This window comes from Lycorma delicatula, chromosome 10 (assembly GCF_047948215.1).
Source record: "Lycorma delicatula isolate Av1 chromosome 10, ASM4794821v1, whole genome shotgun sequence".
NCBI classification, from domain to species: domain Eukaryota; kingdom Metazoa; phylum Arthropoda; class Insecta; order Hemiptera; family Fulgoridae; genus Lycorma; species Lycorma delicatula.
In genome coordinates, this window is record NC_134464.1 from 106,207,044 (window position 1) to 106,225,485 (window position 18,442).

At 28.5% G+C, this 18,442-nt stretch overlaps 1 protein-coding gene across 9 annotated transcripts in view; it reads right to left on the reverse strand.

The window, feature by feature from the left end:
- Window positions 1-11,004: 11,004 nt before the first annotated feature.
- LOC142330985 (arylalkylamine N-acetyltransferase 1-like) overlaps window positions 11,005-18,442 on the reverse strand; it is a 535,412-nt gene continuing 527,974 nt past the window's right edge. For all 9 annotated transcript variants that reach the window (XM_075376484.1, XM_075376489.1, XM_075376490.1 and 6 more), the window contains one exon: window positions 11,005-13,115. In XM_075376484.1, the coding sequence (XP_075232599.1) occupies window positions 12,908-13,115 (208 nt within the window). In that variant the 3' untranslated portion in view covers window positions 11,005-12,907. The remainder of the gene's footprint in view (window positions 13,116-18,442) is intronic.

Consider the following 18,442-nt stretch of genomic DNA (forward strand, 5'->3'; position numbering starts at 1 on the left):
ATTGCTCCATTTTCTTACATTGTTAAAATTTTGTAATAATGAAATGGATATAGTATCAACTGAAACATTACAACTTTTATTTCCAGTTACCAATTATTATTATTACTATTACTACTGTTATATGTTTGTCAACTTTATGTTTACTTTTAAGTAGTTCTTAAGTGAGTAAAGATTAGGGTTCATTGTTAGAAGTTTTTACCAGTGTTTGTTTATTTCAAAATCTTGATAATTTTTTTCTGTCATAATTTCTTGTTTTACCATCTACTTTATTAGGATTAGTGTTTTTTTAATTTAAATTAAAAAAAAGTCTTTTTTTAGAAAAAGAAACTTGATTATTATGAAGTTATTGCACATTTTTAACCATTTGACTTGAAAAATCTACTTTTTGTTTGCTAAGTTGAGTTCATTTAAGGTCTTGCTTGTTATTTTCCATTATGGTGACCTACCTAGCCCCAATTTCATTATTATTTTTAGAAAATAGGATTAATCTCATTATTATTTTTAGAAAATAGGAATAATTTCATATAGTTTTAAAATAATATTCAAAGAAAAAATTATTAATTGAAACAGGAATAATATACATTAAAATATACTACATTTTACATTAATTAATATATACAGGAGTACAATTTGATTTTTAAGTTTATAAAAATAATGGCTGAACTTGTCAGTTAAAAATAATATGATGCATTTTGGTTTATAATTTTTATATGAGTTTGTTATACAGAAAAGGTACTTTTGTAGAATGTATTTTTACAGTGTATAGATAAAAAATTAAAAACAAGGATTACTTCTTGTTTTTAATTTTTTATTGTTTACTAGTTTTAAGGTTTTTTTTTCTATTTTTACCAAGACTGGAATTATTTTATATGTTTTGTAGTGAAATTTAAACATCACTTATTGTGCCTGCATTGCATTACATTTAAAAACTTTTGGTATTATTTTTAATATACTTAAAATTATTTTTCTTAGTAATTTATAGTTCTGTTTTATTTACGTATATTGTAAATGACAGTATATAATTTGAGACTTTGGAATATAATATGTAGTTCAACATGAAGGGGGAAAAGTAGAACTACATTAACATTTTCAGCGCCATGCGTATAAATTATATACACAATGATACTACAGTATACAGTCCTTGTGGATGTATTTTATACACACATGTTCATTTGTAGTTTAATGTATTTAAATTACATTTTAATCAAATATTTCTGTTTAAATGTATATATAAAATAATATATACAGGTATGTGGAGAAGTGTTAACTGAAATTCGGAGCAATGAAATATAATAATGAATGCATGAATTATTCATCTAATAAGCTGTATGGTTTTCTATTGGAATTGTGAGTAAGATAAGAACTTCAGTACAGTGCCTTCTCCCATAATATAGTCCTTACTGTTTATTATGTACACAATAAAAGAAGAAAAAGCAGAACAATGATGAGAAAACAATGACTTAACCTAGATTATTTTCCATTATTTATCTACTTAGTACATACAGTATAATGTTGCTGTACTCAAATTGCTTATTTTACATTATTCTTTTCTACTATTTACAAAAAGTAGTTCACTACTTTGTAGATTTATGAACCTTGAAAAAACACTTGAAAATTTAAATTTATCTTTACATGATAAAATATTCATTTCAAAGTTACTTGTTTTTTTTTTGTAATAGTCTTTCTATCAGACTGTTTAGAAAAAGTTTCATAATCTATTACACATCTTCCCTTTTTTGAATTTGCACTAGTCAAGGATCAACCGGAATAACATCTACTGGTCCTGTATATTATTTTGAGATCCGATTTCAAAAATGAGATGAGTAACTTAACATATCTCTAAAAGTAACAATAGTTGTGTATTTCTTTTCATTAATTTTATACATTGACAGCTGCAGTATTAAAAAGTAATTCAAAAAGAATTCTCCAATACCATTTCACTCCTCTTCTTATTAAGAAATCATTAGGTGCTAATTGATTTGCAACATCTATAATTGATTCTTGCTACAGTGTTTTCATCAATAATTGATAGGTTTTTTTAATAGTTCCTTGCTTTCTCTGAACTTCTACCAACCATTCTGGAACGTTTTTACTTGTAAAGAAAAATGACATTTCTTACAATGATTTTGCTGATTCTCTGATTACAAACCATTTCTTCCCTCCTTAATTTTGGTGACATCACATTAGAAGGATTACGTTTCCTTGACCATACCTGCAAGATGAGTTTGTCTTTTATTTAATACTTGAGCAAGGCTTACACACTTTTATAATAATCTGTGTATGTAGTTTGACTCTCATCAAGTAAAGGTGCAGTCAATTCTTTAACAATAAAAAAAAATAAGAACTTCCAAAAAACAATTAACTTTTTTTGGTATTCATTTAGAAAATGGTACTCCTGAATTATCTTTCTCTTTTCTCCAATGTAATTTAAATTTTGAAGTATAACCTCCTTTTAAACATAATTTAAATGTTGTAAGCCCAAACTTATACTTGTCTGTTTTAGTAGGAATGTATTGGCAGAAATAAATTTTTTCACAAATAGGAACTATGCTCTTTTCAATTCATATGTTTGTTCTCTCCTGGATTATATGCACACTGGAATTTATTATTTAATAAATTAATTAACAGAGATATTTTAAAAGCTCTGTTATTTAACAGTAGTTTTTCATTGTCTGATTCATGAATCATGCTTGTAATACTTTCAAATCTATCGTGTGACATTATTGTACAAACACTATTTGAGTAGAATGGATTACTTAACCTGTACTCATGCAGTTTGGGTTTGGGTCGAATCCCATCCATTTCTCTAAACCTAAGAACTGAAGAAGTTCAGTTTTATCAACCTTTCTACTTTGTAAGACATGAATACAGATGACCAGACTTTAAAGATAGCTTGAATAATACATTGTTCCATATAACAATTAGTCTCAAGGACCGTGAGATCAAGTTGTTCATCATCTAAAAAAAATTGAATAATAGATATAATGCACCTTGCTTTAGTTATTTGAAAACAGCTTCATTAATATCTGGATGACAAAATAGATTAAATTGAAGTAGCAATGTATAGTTACGGTCCCCGTTGCTGGTTCCCAACATAATTGGTGAGTGTAAAGTGATGTGGATTGGCTTCGGCAACATTATTTTCTTAGGCAATTCATCTAAATTATTTTCATGAGGTAAATCATCTCTATATTATCATCTTAAGGTAATACATCAAAATCATTTTCTTCAAACAACTCATCTAAATTTCCTTGAGTTAAATCATCTACATTATGTTTATGTTTTTTGAAGCAAACTTATCTATTTAAATTATTTTTGTTAATTATTTAATTAATTATATTACATTGTGGTACTGGTACAAGCAATCCAAACTGTTCAAAGATATCACTCCCTACCTGAATTATTAGATTCACTTTCAGCATTGTTTACATAAAATATAGTATCGTCATCAGAATCAGACAGACTAGAAAACTCACTAAAATCATCATCATTGTCAATAAGAATATGCTTGATTTCTTGAGAATCCATTTCATATAAACGTTAGTCAATTTTTAGAAACCGGTTTACATAAACCGTAATCTAATTTATAACAATGTAAAGACGCAACACAAGTGTAACAAGTACACATGGCAAATTAAACACAGTCTCCTTCCAAAAGTCAGCTGACATGTCTACCAACATATTAAACTGAATGACCTAAAGATAAATAAATATTACACCAGCTCAGACCTGCATAATGATTCATTTAAATCTAATCTAGTATGTGTAAACTGATACACAGTCTTCTGAATATGGAGCCGACATGTGAAACAATATGATATACGTGATCTGTAGAGAAATGGTACTGTGTACATCATTGATACATATGGGTCAGTGGTAAGAACTATGAAAAGTAATGTGGGCTATTGGCATAAAAGTATTTAATACTGGCTTTGAAAGTGTTAAAATATTCAGGGATTAAATTAAAATATTAACATTTCTCTAGATTAGTTTTATAAAATAATAAATCTTAACATAAATAAGTACTGTAAAAATATATAAAGTGGAAAATGTATGAATAGTTTAGCGATAGATTCTCATACAATTATTAATATTTTTATTTACAAAAAATAATTTCTTTATTAATGTCTGTATTGTATGTAAGTTTCTTGAGTGTGAAAAATTAACTTTTTTCATTACCAGTGTATGCAGATGAATAGTATATATAGTTAAGTATAAATGATTTTTCATATTTACATTGAAGGAGGGGTCTGTCTTAAATGTTTTTCATTCCTCTGTCTTCTAATTTAGGGTTAACATGCTGAGACTACTTGGTGTTTCTTGAATAAGGAATTTTTTAAAATTTCATAATTTTTCAATCACTGTTCAATCATAAAAACCTTTTTAACAATCCCATACTCTTACCTTTCACTCAATTGCAGTGATTTTTAAAATGTTTTACTTTTAGCATAAATAATGACTCATTTTCCATACAACACACATTGTGAAATTATTACATGCAGAAATTGTGAAAGACTAATTGTAATGTGATACTAATAGGGAAAAAAGTATGATGGTATTATTGTTTAAAGGAAAAGTCTATAATGACTATACTCATTAGGAATATTTCCTGTTTGTGTTTGTTGAGTTGGGAATGGTTTTCTGCTCCTGTTGCTGTATTTAGGTTTATTTATCAGTAAGATCATTGCAATAATTTCAACTTGACTTACATAATGGATCTCACTAATCATCCAAAAGCCCCATCAAAATGAACTTTAACTTATTGTTTAATAATTGTTGGATCAAATTATATACTGTGATTTATGGTACGCATTCACTAACAAAATTAATGATTATATTTAAAAAAATTGTTTTAAAATTTTTCCATTACCTCTATTTTTATTTTTTTAATGTTTATCATTAATTTATGACTATTATATTATATTTAAACTTATATCTGTCCCTTCTCATTCACTTTATTTTATTTTTTATTCTGTATTTTTGTGTTAAATTTTAATAAAATTATATGTTTTATTTATTTATAAAATAACATTAATTATATATCATATGTTCTATTTCATATGTATTATTTTCTCTATTGTAACTATTAATTTTTATGATTTCTTGCAAAATAAAACGGTTCTGGAATTAAAAAAAATCTGGATAAACCAGTGATTTACATCTTAAAAAAGTCTCATTTAACTCTTTATATCTTCTGTTGTAATCTGCTTGATATATTTAAGCTAACATAAGTTATACAGTACAGTCTATTCTAAAATCTACTGTAGCGTACAGCCTAACATTAAGCTTCCTAATCCAGTTTTCCTTTGAGATTAGTTTACTAAGAAAGGAGTGCAAAATGTATCTAGTATTGTATGCGTATTATATAAGAAGTTTTTTGAAACGTTCATGGCAGTTGCAACTGTAACTTTCACTATCATGCTCTCTGTAATGAAAATAATAATTTAAAAAAAAGGATAGGTCACGTTAGATTGGGGGTTATGTAAACAGAAATACTGATGATAAATACAAACTCCAGTTGAAAAAATGTAATACTAATGTTACTGATAAAATATTGTATAATCAGTCTTCAGCTATTATAAATGATTCTTCAACCATTGTAAATAACTGTAACAAACTACGATTCACTATTCAGGGAACATATTACTGTTTGGTATAATTCTGGAGTTATTTCAGTTTTTTCTTCAAATGGAATTTATTACAAAGCATTATAATAGAGATAAATGCCAGACAAAAAAATTATTTTAATTTTAGTAAAGAGAAAACTGACTAGATATGGTATTGTGGATCCAAGATATTAAGGCTTTTTTCAGATTTTTTGTTTTTAGTGGGTAAACCCTGAAACCAATCTGAAGTTTTATTTTTTATTATTTTTTTATTTTATTTTTTTTAGAAAAATGGCTACAGTCAATCTTTTTGTCAAGTAGTTTATTTTTTGTAGAAATTGATTCTTTTAAATTTTCAAATGTTGATTGTAATTAGTAATGATGTTTTCTTGCTCCATCAGTGCTCAGCAAGCAATAATTTTTTTCGTAATTTGGTGAAACAGGCATTTAAATTTGAGTTTAATAGTAATGGGGAAGAAAGTGCTACTGGTTTTGGAATATTGTATTTTGCATACAGATATTATTTTATTATTTATGCATATGGCTTTGAGTTTGAGTCTTAGTAGGAAGTCAAGGTACTATAATTCTAGTAAGATCATATTAATCTTCACGTCATTGGAGTTTTATGTGTTGGTGTGCCCCTTCTAAACAATATTGGAAACACTCATTACCCCCATATTTTCAGACAAATTTTTTTCAATTTTTTAATCAATTGAGGTGACCCTGAAACTAAATCTAAATTCTAGTAAATAGTAACAGGTTGCTTCTCTAATTAAAGGCAACACTAATAGAAGATTAAAAAAGGTAGTGCTGTTGCCTTATTGAAGGAAATTAAAAATACTTGCCCTGCCTTAGCAGGTTAAAAGTATTGCAATTATAAGAATATACCGTAAAACAGGTATAAAGTAAATTGAAAAAGAAATTGCTGGGTGAAGAGATTTAAATGTACAAGAAATTATTATAAATTTGTGGGACTCTGTTTGTTTGATCATTATAATCGTATTATCATTTATGTGCATATATAAGAAAAATACTTTTGTGGTAGTAAAAATTTTCATTTATGCTTTAGAGATTAGTATAATGTATGGTTTTGTATAACGAAAAATTAATTCAAGAAAATCTATTTGTAGTTTAAAAAAAAAAATAGTAATGATGAATTTCCAAGAAGATTGAATTAGAGGTAAGAAAGTGGGTAGGGGAAGAACATGTAATAAACATTCTCTTCCTTTTCTTTATTGGCATTAAATTTATTTAGGCATGTCAAAAGGGGCAGGGGAGAGACACGAAAAACAGATCTAGAGATTTTTGTTAGTTTGAAAAGATTTAAATAGAAGCCTAAATGTGCCATTAAAATTTGATATTCAAATTTTCTTCAAAGTAATTGCATGTGAATCAAATTCTTTTCTTTACCTTGGCCATTTTATTCAACTTGGGTTGATCAGTGAATTAATGATCACTTGGATTGCTTTCTACACTATTCCTCTATTGTTCCCTTCTTATCCTTACACATCCTTCTTTTTTTTCAACTTCTTACCTGCTACTTTGGCTCTTTGTCATTTGCCATTTATTATTCCCTTTTTCCTTTTACTCTTCATCATATTTTACCCTAATTTTTCTCTTCCCATTGTCCATTTATTGTAGTATCCCTAAATATAGGAGTAAAGGTTTCTTGGGAGAAAATACTCTAGATTCACAAAATAACCAATTAGGTTAATAATATTCATTGTTTATCAGTTTTAAAGGGATTATAAATTCTCTATGAATTTAAAAATAAGCTTTAATATCAAGGAATTCAAAGACTAAAAGTATTTATTTTCCCTAGAGTCAGCTTGCATTTGCCCACTATGACAATCTTTGTAATAACAGTTAATTAAGAAAGTAAAGAAAACTGACTTTTCTTATGCAAGTTGATTTCAAGTTTTACCTACTGTTTTACTTCCAAATCTACCTACTGGATAGAATCTGAGCAATCTATACTATTATATAGCAATCTATTATATAATAGACTATTACTATGAAATATATATAATAGAATATTACTATTATATAACGAAGAAGAAAGTTTCTGTTTGTTTGGGATAAACAAAAAGCTACTCTATCAATCACAAAAAATTTTGACCCATGTTTCTTGACATAACTAAGAGAGTGTTTAGATATATTTCATATCTAAAAAAAAAAAAAAAAATTTATATAGTTGGGGAGATTTGTCAGTTGAAGCACAAACTTAATGAATTGAATTAATGAACTGCGAATTGTGAGTCTCTATCACTGTGTGAGCTGGGTTTGAACTAAATGATACGAATCAATTGAATGAATAATATTACAAAAATATTAGAATTAAAATATTAAATAATTAAAAAAAAATTACATTTAACAGTAATGGGCAGCTCCTGTTAAGGTTAAGATATTAAAAATATTCATTATTTCTTTGTCGCCCCAAGGAGGGTAAAGTTTTGAATTGAAGATATTCATTACGCAACAAATAAATTAATCAGTTTACTTCATTATTATATTTCTGCCACCATGGCAAAGAAATAAGTATGAATTTTTTGTCATCAAAGGTGTATGTACTTTAGTGTCCATAGTTACTATTATTCTATTTTTTGTAATTTAGTTTCTTTTTCAGGTTTCTATAAAACCTGAATACTACAATTATTATTTATCAGTATTATTCTCACAACATGAGGATGATGTTCTGTATAGGAGTCCAGGAGGTGGAGCCCTCTGATTAGTTGAAAATGGCAATCAAAGCAAGCTCGGTGAGTGTCCAGGGTGCCAGTCTCCCATGGCCATTGGGAATGGTGAGCAAAGTGAGCTCTTTGGCCATGGGGTAGGCCCCGAGGACCCCCTGAGTTGGCTCCAATATTCGCCTGGGCTGACCTGAGCCCTAAGGGTCCAAGTTCTGGCTAGATGAGGCAGCTAGTTTTAATAATAAAGCATAGGCTTTTATTTTATCTTGATCAAATCTGGTTAGTTGCTGTGGAAAAGTATATAGTTACAAAGAGTGTCTCAGTTTGTGGTTTTGTTAATATCAGCCATTGGTATTCAGAAAGAAATCAGTATAACTTATTTCATAGAACCATCTCAAAGATCAGCTGTTGCTGCGTGATAAAATCATTTTTTGAAATTGGTAGTGATTGGCTTTCCAGGCAGTATAGTTGACCCACCGGGTTGGTCTAGTGGTGAACGTGTCTTCCCAAATCAGCTGATTTGGAAGTCGAGAGTTCCAGCCTTCAAGTCCTAGTAAAGCCAGCTATTTTTACACGGACTTGAATACTAGATCGTGGATACCGGTGTTCTTTGGTGGTTGGGTTTCAATTAACCACACACAGGTATGGTCGAACTGAGAATGTACAAGACTACAGTACTTCATTCACACTCATACATATCATCCTCATTCATCCTCTGAAGTATTATCTAAACGGTAGTTACTGGAGGCTAAACAGGAAAAAGAAAAAAAGAAAGGCAGTAGAGTTATATTGTATTGACTGTATTGTAAGCTTTCCTCATGCTTTGCTTGTGAACTGTTCTAGTTTTGTCTGTTTTGTTGTTTAAATTTGTAAATATATGTCTTTTTTATATTGCTTCCTAGTTTTTTTTTTGTTCTGATTCTTATTCCTTATTCCTTTATTTGATATATAAGAATAATCAATGATGATTAATTTTCATATGGCAGAAGCTCAGGAAATCCGTGCAGGCACCTTAAATTTAGCATTAGTTTTGATCATATACGTTGATTTTTATATTCTTGTTTCTCACCTTTAGTTTTTATTTCTACAGAAAAATTTTTTTTTGTAGTAAACAAAACACTTTTTTTTATCAAAAGGTTTTGAGTATATTTTTAAATGGTAGTTTACTTTGTAGAGTAGACATTTGAGTAAACTGTTTCATTACATCTAGGCTGAGTATATATTTATTTGTATTAAAAAGGTCTTAGTATGTTTGAACTGATGTTCATTAAAACTCAAGTACTGCTTGACCAAACTGAATGTTATTTTAATCAATTTATACTGAAATCTGAGGATGAGCGAAATGTTTTAGTAGCAGTAAAGCTACCTTAAATCAGCAGGTTGTATTTTACAGCAATATTTTTCATGTAGTATTTTGAGTCATTGAGTAAATAAATAACATTTTGTAAGAGATAGCTTTACGGGTTTCCTTATGTGAAATTTAGAAAAAAGACTGAATTTTATTTCAACAAATTTTTTTGTCTAACTGTTCTCCAGATATTGGAAAATTTTATTTTATCACAATTTCTGTAAGTAGAAAGTAGGTAATGTAATTTTTTATGTGTGGCACGTTCTGTGTGTGTATTGCATATAATTAAAAGTTACATATGTAAATAATTGCTGAGATGGAGTTATTGTTTTCATGCTCCTTGGCATTTTAAGCAAAATTAAAATAAAACAGCTTCTTCAATGCCTCCCCTTGTCTGTTCTCATTGTTCTAATTTATACCTGTTTTACTGTTGACTTGTAAGATATATGTTTTACTAAACATTTTTTATGATTAGTTTGTCACATTAGCTCAACGTTTGCACATAGGAATATGAAATGGAAATTTAATAGTAGTACAAAAAATTCCTGGTCGGAATTTGATTCGGGGACCATCTAGATGAAAGATTGAGATGCCATCGTTTTGCCTCAGAGGTTGTTGGTGATGCATAAGTAATTTTACTATATCTATACATACCAGTTTACATAGTTGAAATTTTAACAATAAACTATGGCGATGTAATAATGTAAAATAATTTTTCAGCTATTAAACATAGAACACTTAAATTTAGCAGATTTTGAAACTATTTTTTTTTTGTGAATCGCACTCTAAGCACCCAGAGGCCCTCCACGCAAGACAACTGAAATCTTTTAGGTGGAAATGAAAAAGGTAGAGTTGTGATATAATTTTAAAGAATATTGACAAAACTTTTGATGTAAGAACCATCAAACTGTGATAATCCTATCTTAAGTGGCAGCTTGTTAGATTGTTTTTATGCAAATTTGATTTATGATATGTCATTAGACTCTTTCCATTTAATATTTTTAATCATCTGCCCAAGGCGACTTGGGATAGATAGTGATTTCATGTCAAAAGTAGATCTTTTCAAGGCTGAAACATTTGCTAAATTTTATTCTGTTTTAACTGTAGAAAAGCTGTTTAACATTACCCATGTTTATTAACATTTTATATTTTATGTACCCTTTCTGTAGAGCTAAAACTTCAAATTTGTGCCTGAAAAAAGAAGTTGTACAAACATTGTTTGTAAAATTTTATGTTATTTTTAGTTTGAAGTGAAAATAGAAAATTTATATTTCTTCATAGAATTTTGTGAGTTGTTATACTCCATTGTTGATCTAAGAAAAATCATTATGAGAATAGAATGATTTGACATACATATAATAAAACTATACATTTATTTATTTAAAATAAGATTTATATCACAAATGTGTGTAATTAAATATTGAAATATTATGTAGCTTATAATTTTCAAATATCTAATTTTATACATCATTTTTTAACAAAAAAAATCTTATTGATAACATACAATTAACAATTATAATAACAATATTATTAAACAATAACACATTTCTCTAGTTTATTTTGCGTCAGAAAAAAGTTTTTTATATTGGTTTTTTATTTGTTTTAATACCTATATGTATAAAACTGTTAATGTACTGTAAATTATTTATGTTATAAAAACATACAAACCTGAAAACAGAACTGAAACTGTATGAAAATATGTTTGATTTCTTTTATATAGTTCTTATTACTAATCTTCAGTACTAATCTTTGAATAAAAATACTGAAATATACTCAAACTGTTATTATTTTTTTATATACATTATTTACATCAAATATACCAAATTTAAATTATTTATTCTGTATCATAAAAATATATTTTTTTTTCTTTTTAATTTCCTAAATTCCATTTTTTCTTATCACTCCATTGAATTAACTTTTAATTCACAGAATAAAGAAAGTTTTTGCTATTAGTTTTATTGATAGGCAATGTAAAATTTAAAAAAAATATATATATTTAAATTTTCTATTCTAAATAAGATATTCAAACAGTGTGTGCTTAAGATGAATAAAATAAATACATAAATGAAAGGAAATACAGTTGTTAACAAAATGAACAGTATCCGGTTCTTATAAACTTGATTGTTTTTAAAACAAGAAAGTATAGTGGATGAAATACTTGGTTATCTCATTTCATTTCACTTTTGTTGAGATGTTTTGTTAAGTAGAAGTCTGCAATACAAGTAATGGAGTTGTTTAATTATTGTTTGTGTATGTGTGAATATGTGTATGAAATTTAGAACCATCTACAATGCTTATTTGCAGAGAATTGTGTGAATGCTTACGATTGTTAAATGTACTGTGTCAGAAAGAAGGAGAGAGAGAAGAGTAGCCGTTAAATAAATGGAAAAAGATAGTAGATGATGAAATGATGATACTCAGATTAATGGGAAATTTGGAAGAGTAAGAATTAGAATACTTTTTTTATTTTAGCTTCCAGGATCACTGTTAAGTATTACCTTAGAGGATGAGATGAAATGGCAATTTTGTAGGGTGTAAAAGTGCCATGCCTGACTGAAAAGGGTATCCGGATGAAAGGCTGAGATGCTACCACTCATGCCATGGAGGCCGGCCAAGAATTAGAATACCAAGAAAATTAAAACTACATTAGGTATAAAAGAAGTAAAAGAAAGAACATACAGTATGATGTTACAAAGGAGAAACTGGATAAAATGTTTTTATAATTTCTTATTCAATAATTCACTGAATATAGGTAACCTTTATTGTTTGGTGACTAATTATACATATATATTACTGATACAAAATGCTCTTTTATTGGCAAGAATCAAAATAATTTATTTTCTGATTATAGAATTAATTGTCAGTAAAATACTTGGCATATTACTACATAATAATAATAATAATATTAAAGTAATTTTTTTTTTTTTTTTTTTAATTGTGTAAGCTATGTTCATAACTACTTTTATTTACTAATGCAACACCTAAAAATACATGTATTATATTTACATCTAAATGTTTAAATATAAATTATTTTAATGTTTTAAACATATTTATTTACAAACAGAAAACATACAAAATGCTATTTTATCTAGGAATAAAATAAAATAACCATTTTAAGCTGTTTACTAATCATAACACATTAGTTGAAATGCTTATACTTCATTTTTATCAGTTATCCGTATTTATTAATTAATATCTATTAATAATATTCTTTAGTATTGATTTTTATGGGGTAGTATTATGGTTGATTTTTTTTTTTTCAATTAAACATTATTTAACGGATATACAAACGTTTTAACACATGAATGTGGTGGTGGAGGATTGAATATTGGTTCACCATTATTGTCCAAGTATTCAGCATACTGTAATGTGTAAATACATTGAAAACCAAGATGTGCAACCGCCATTGCTGAAAATGCACTTGTACAGTCCACACGTATCATTGGGATACCAATCTCCTGACCTAAAGACCTGTAACATATAATAAATATTGTTTTTTTAGACACTTTTATGAAAAAGATAAAAAGTTATTTAGTAAAAAAATTAATAAAAAAATTAATAAAAAATGTTAAAATCATTGCTAGATCAGTTCTATAATTTTTATTGGCAGAGTTTTAAATTCATTTAGATGTATTTATGTACTTTTTTCTTCAATAAGTAATTAATGTAAATATTGTACACTTCATGCATGTATTGCACATTATTGTAAGACTTATAAAGAGATAATTTTTTAGTTGAATAAAATTTATAAAATAAAGTTTTACGTCTATTAAAAAAATGTTTTACCTCATTTTACATAACATTTTCTGTTAATTTAGCCACCATAGTTCATAAAAATCTTCTGAAATAACTAAATTATATTGTTTATTTAAAACATTGTTATTCTTTTTTTATGAAGTCATGGACATGGAACATATGATTTACTACATTAAATAAACAAATAAATTCACTTTAAACAGATGTCACTTGTAAATCATATGTAAATCATTGACATTTCTTTTATAGAATTGATTAGATTACGAGGGTTGTCTGAAAAGTTTTGAGCCTCAACATGAACATACTCATCAACAAAAGTTGGGGAATGTATTTGCAGATGCATTGAAAGGTACTCACTAAAATTTCAGCCATTTTGGACGTTTAGTTGTTGTTTGATAATTGTTGGAGTAAGTCATTGTGAGTGTTTTTATGATATGGAAAAAATTGAATATCATGCTGTGATTAAATACTTGTATTTGAAAGCCTATACGCCTATGCAAGTTGGATGCTGTTAACAGGGACTCTGTCCCATCATTTACCACCGTGAAAAGATAGGCAGCTGAATTTAAACATGGTCCTACCAGTTTGGTTGATGATGAGCTTTGAGGATGGCCAAAAACTGCAACTGCCACCGATATCATCAAAAAAGTCCACCAAATGGTACTGGACAACTGACAAATTAATGTTAAGAGAGATAACAGAGGCTCTGGGCGTATCGAAAGAATGTGTTTGCCATAGATTAACTGAAGAATTAGATATGCAAAAGCTATATGTGCATTGGGTGCCACGTTTGCTCACTTTGGATCAAAAATTCATTTGAATGAACGTTTCCAAGGCCCTACTGGAGCAGTACTGGAGCAAAATGAGTCAGATTTTTGCTTTGATTCATAACCGTAGATGAAACGTGGATCCATCACTACACTCCTGAGATGAAACAACAGTCAAAACAGTGGACTGCAAAGGGTGAACCTGCTCTGAAAAAGGTGAAGATGGTTCCATCGGCCAGGAAGGTGATGGCGACTGTTTTTGAGTTAGAACGAAATTTTGTGTATCGATTATCTTCAAAAAGGTAAAATAATAACAGGACAGTATTATGCATCATTACTTGACAAGCTGAAGGCAGAAATTGCAAAAAAAAACGACCTCATTTGAAGAAGAAAGTACTTTTCTATCGAGACAATGTGCCTGCTCACACTTTGATGGTTTCCGTGGCTTAAATTCACAAATTGCACTTTGAATTGGTTGACCACTCACCATTTTCACCAGATCTGGCCCCAAGCCACTTTTTCTAGTTTCCTAACCTTAAAGTTTTGCTTGGACGAAAGAGAGTTTCATCAGACAAGGAGTTTATTGCATTTGTAAACAGCTATTTTGCAGAGAAAGATGCCAGCTACTATTTGGAAGGGTTAAAGACATTAGAACATCACTGGAAAAAGTGTATCTACTTGAAAGGAGACTTTGTTGAAAAATAAAACTATATTTGACAGAAAAAATACGTCTTTCTATGTTAGGCTCAAAACTTTTCAGACTACCCTTGTAGATGTTACAAGGATTGCCTAGCTTTAGTAAGTAGGTACTTCAGCCGCCAGTTTGACTTTTTACATATTTAACATCAATCAATGGCACTTTTCTGAACTGTTAAAATTTTTTATAAATTAGAAAACATGATAAAATTATCCCAAAAAAATTTCATTATCTAATTCTGAGAAGATGATAAACTATTGTATGTATATCTATCCAGATGAGTTTGTTGATTTATAGTTCATCAAGATAAGCTCCCGAATAGACGGAATACCTGTAGAATTACTGCGCAGTGCAGGTGAGGAAGCGATTGATAAATCTATCAATCGCTAGTACACACTGGTGTGTAATATTTATGGAAAAGGGGGAGTTCCAACAAACTTAAAAAAAAGTGTTATAGTCATGATACCAAAGAAAGCAGGAGCAGATAATGTGAAGAATACAGAACATAACTAGTCATGCATCAAAAATCTTAACTAGAGATTCTGTACAGAAGAATTGAGAGGAGAGTGGAAGAATTGTTAGGAGAAGACCAATTTAGTTTCAGGAAAAGTATAGGGACAAGGGAAGCAATTTTAGGCCTCAGATTAATAGTAGAAGGAAGATTAAAGAAAAACAAATCAACATAATTGTATTTATAGACCTAGAAAAGGCATTCGATAACATAGATTGGAATAAAATGTTCAGCATTTAAAAAAAATCTAAGGTTCAAGTATAAAGACAGAAGAACAATTACTAACATTTACAGGAACCAAACTGCAACAGCAATAATTGAAGAACATAAGAAAGAAGCCGTAAAGAAAGGGAGTCCAACAAGGATGTTCCCTATCCCCGTTACTTTTTAATCTTTACATAGAAGTAGAAGTTAATGTAAAGAACAATTTAGAGCCAGAGTAACAGTACAAGGTGAAAAGATAAAGATGCTACGATTTGCTGATGATATAATAATTCTAGCTGAGAGTAAAAAGGATTTAAAAGGAACAATGAACAGCATGGATGAAGTCCTACGCAAGAACTACCGCATGAGAATAAACAAGAACAAAAGGAAATGTAATAGAAATAATGTAGATGGACCACTGAATATAAAAATAGGAAGAGAAAAGATTACGGAGGTAGAAGATTTTTGTTATTTGGGAAGTAGAATTAAAAAAAGATGGACGAAACAGGAGGGGATATAAAATGTTGAATAGAACAGGCAAAACGAGTTTTCACTCAGAAATATAATTTGTTCATCAAAAATTAATTTAAATGTCAGGAAAAGATTTTTGAAAGTATACGTTTGAAGTGTTGCTTTATAGGGAAGTGAAACTTGGACGATTGGAGTATCTGGGAAGAAAAGATTGAAATGTGGTGCTGTAGGTGAATGTTAAAAATCAAATGGGTGGATAAAGTGACAAATGAAGAGGTGTTGTGGCAAATAGATGAAGAAAGAAGCATTTGGAAAAATATAGCTAAAAGAAGAGACAGACTTATAGGCCACATATTAAAAGGCATCCTGGAATAGTCGCTTTAATATTGGAGGGACAGGTAGAAGGAAAAAATCATATAGGCAGGCAACGTTTGGAATATGTAAAATAAATTGGTAGGGATGTAGGATGTAGGGGGTATATTGAAATGAAACGACTAGCACTAGATAGGGAATCTTGGAGAGCTGCATCAAACCAGTCAAATGACTGAAGACAAAAAAAAATTCATAATTGTGAATATTTTTAGCTGTTACTTGAGTTGTGATTTTTTAACACAGCTCTAACCTCAGTGTTTTCCTTTTTTATTCCCAAAACATAAATATAATTTTAGATAAAATATAATTTCAATAAATCATTCAAACAAATTAATCGTTCATGTGCTGCATGCAGCCACCCGGCATACAACCATTGGTGTGCTCTGCATCAATAGCAGCTAAAATAAAAATGTGACCACACACAACAAACAAAACCCATTCACCCTCTTTTGTAATATTTCTTTGACATTTTGAGTTAAAATACTAAAAGTTAGAAAATGAAATTTATATGGAAATTTTTTACTATATATTTGGTGTTTTATGTAAAAATGTTCTGATCTATAATCATAAAAAATTGTGTTAGATTTTGTATTAGGAAATCATCTCTATAAATTTTGTAAACCAAAAAACTAAAATCAGGGAGTTGAATTTTTTTTTGTGTACATGTTTTGTATCTTATTAAAATTATTATTACAAATACTGTAAAAGAATCTTTCAAAAATACTTTCATCAATAAAAATATAAATTTTTATTTTTTCTAATTGAGATGTAGGAGTTAGTAGAGATTTTAACTGTGTTACTGGTAAAGGTGGTAATTATATTTATTCACCTGTAAACATAGATGTTTTGCATTATTGATTTGAAAATATTCTTATTATCCCTTTTTTTACATGTATGATAAAGATAAATGTAGTTTCCAAATCTTGTAACAGGGGTAGTTATTATATGCTTTTACACTTGAATCATTGTTACTGTTTCAAGCTCTTAACTTCGATTTTATAATTTTTCCTTTTTTTAAAGATAATATTAAAACCAGGAATAGTTTTCAATATTTATCACAGATATTAATTGAAATTGTTCTTGAAAGTAATTTTTCTGCAAATATTGACATTTTAGAGATATTTAAGCACATATTAAAGATGATCAAAATACCTTAGTTATAGTATTGTATGATTTTCGTAAACTTTGCAATTTTTATTATCAGTTAATAAATATTGGCTGGGATGATTGTTATTCTTGAGAATGGCCGTATAATTTTTGAGAGTGATTTGATTCATTTCACATTCATCATTATGGATAAAATACTTAGCTTGACATAAATTTAGATAAGAAAATATGAGAATCTGGATTAAAACATTTTCAACTCTATAACTAAGGAAAGGGCTAAATTTTTAGTTTTATACAAAAAATACTGAAAAAGTACTGTCACAACATTGCTTGGGTTTTTTTTTGTATAGTTTACGTCTACAAAAATGTTTATTAAGCATATTATTTTTATTCGAAAATGTTTAGAGAATTTCTTGAATTATCTTTTTTAAATCCTTTTTTTGGTTCTGAGTAAGATGATATATTGGGCAAAACAATACAGTACTCTAAATGAAGGCACCCGTTTATGAATTGATAGTCTCTTTCCTTCCCCCTCCATTATCTTATCATTTATTCTTTGCTGCCAGGATAAGTGCCAGTTGGTATCAAATCAGCTATCATGCTGGTTACATATATGGTATTATGAAACTTTCATTTAGCTGATTCTTTTTTTATTAGGGGTCAGTGATGACTCTCTTTTTTGATCCTGTGAAATTATTTGCTGTCTTATGGAAAAAAATAGAAATGGCAGCTAGAGATGTTTTGAATAAAATCAAATCTACATTCTTTATGAAATTTAATCTATTCATGTTTCTTGTAAAATGCATCCCTCACAACTTGATTTTTGTGATACTTGGAATATTATAGAAAAATAATTTTTTAAATCCAAATTATCAAATACTTCAAATTGTGCAGTGGTTGAAGCCATTAATTA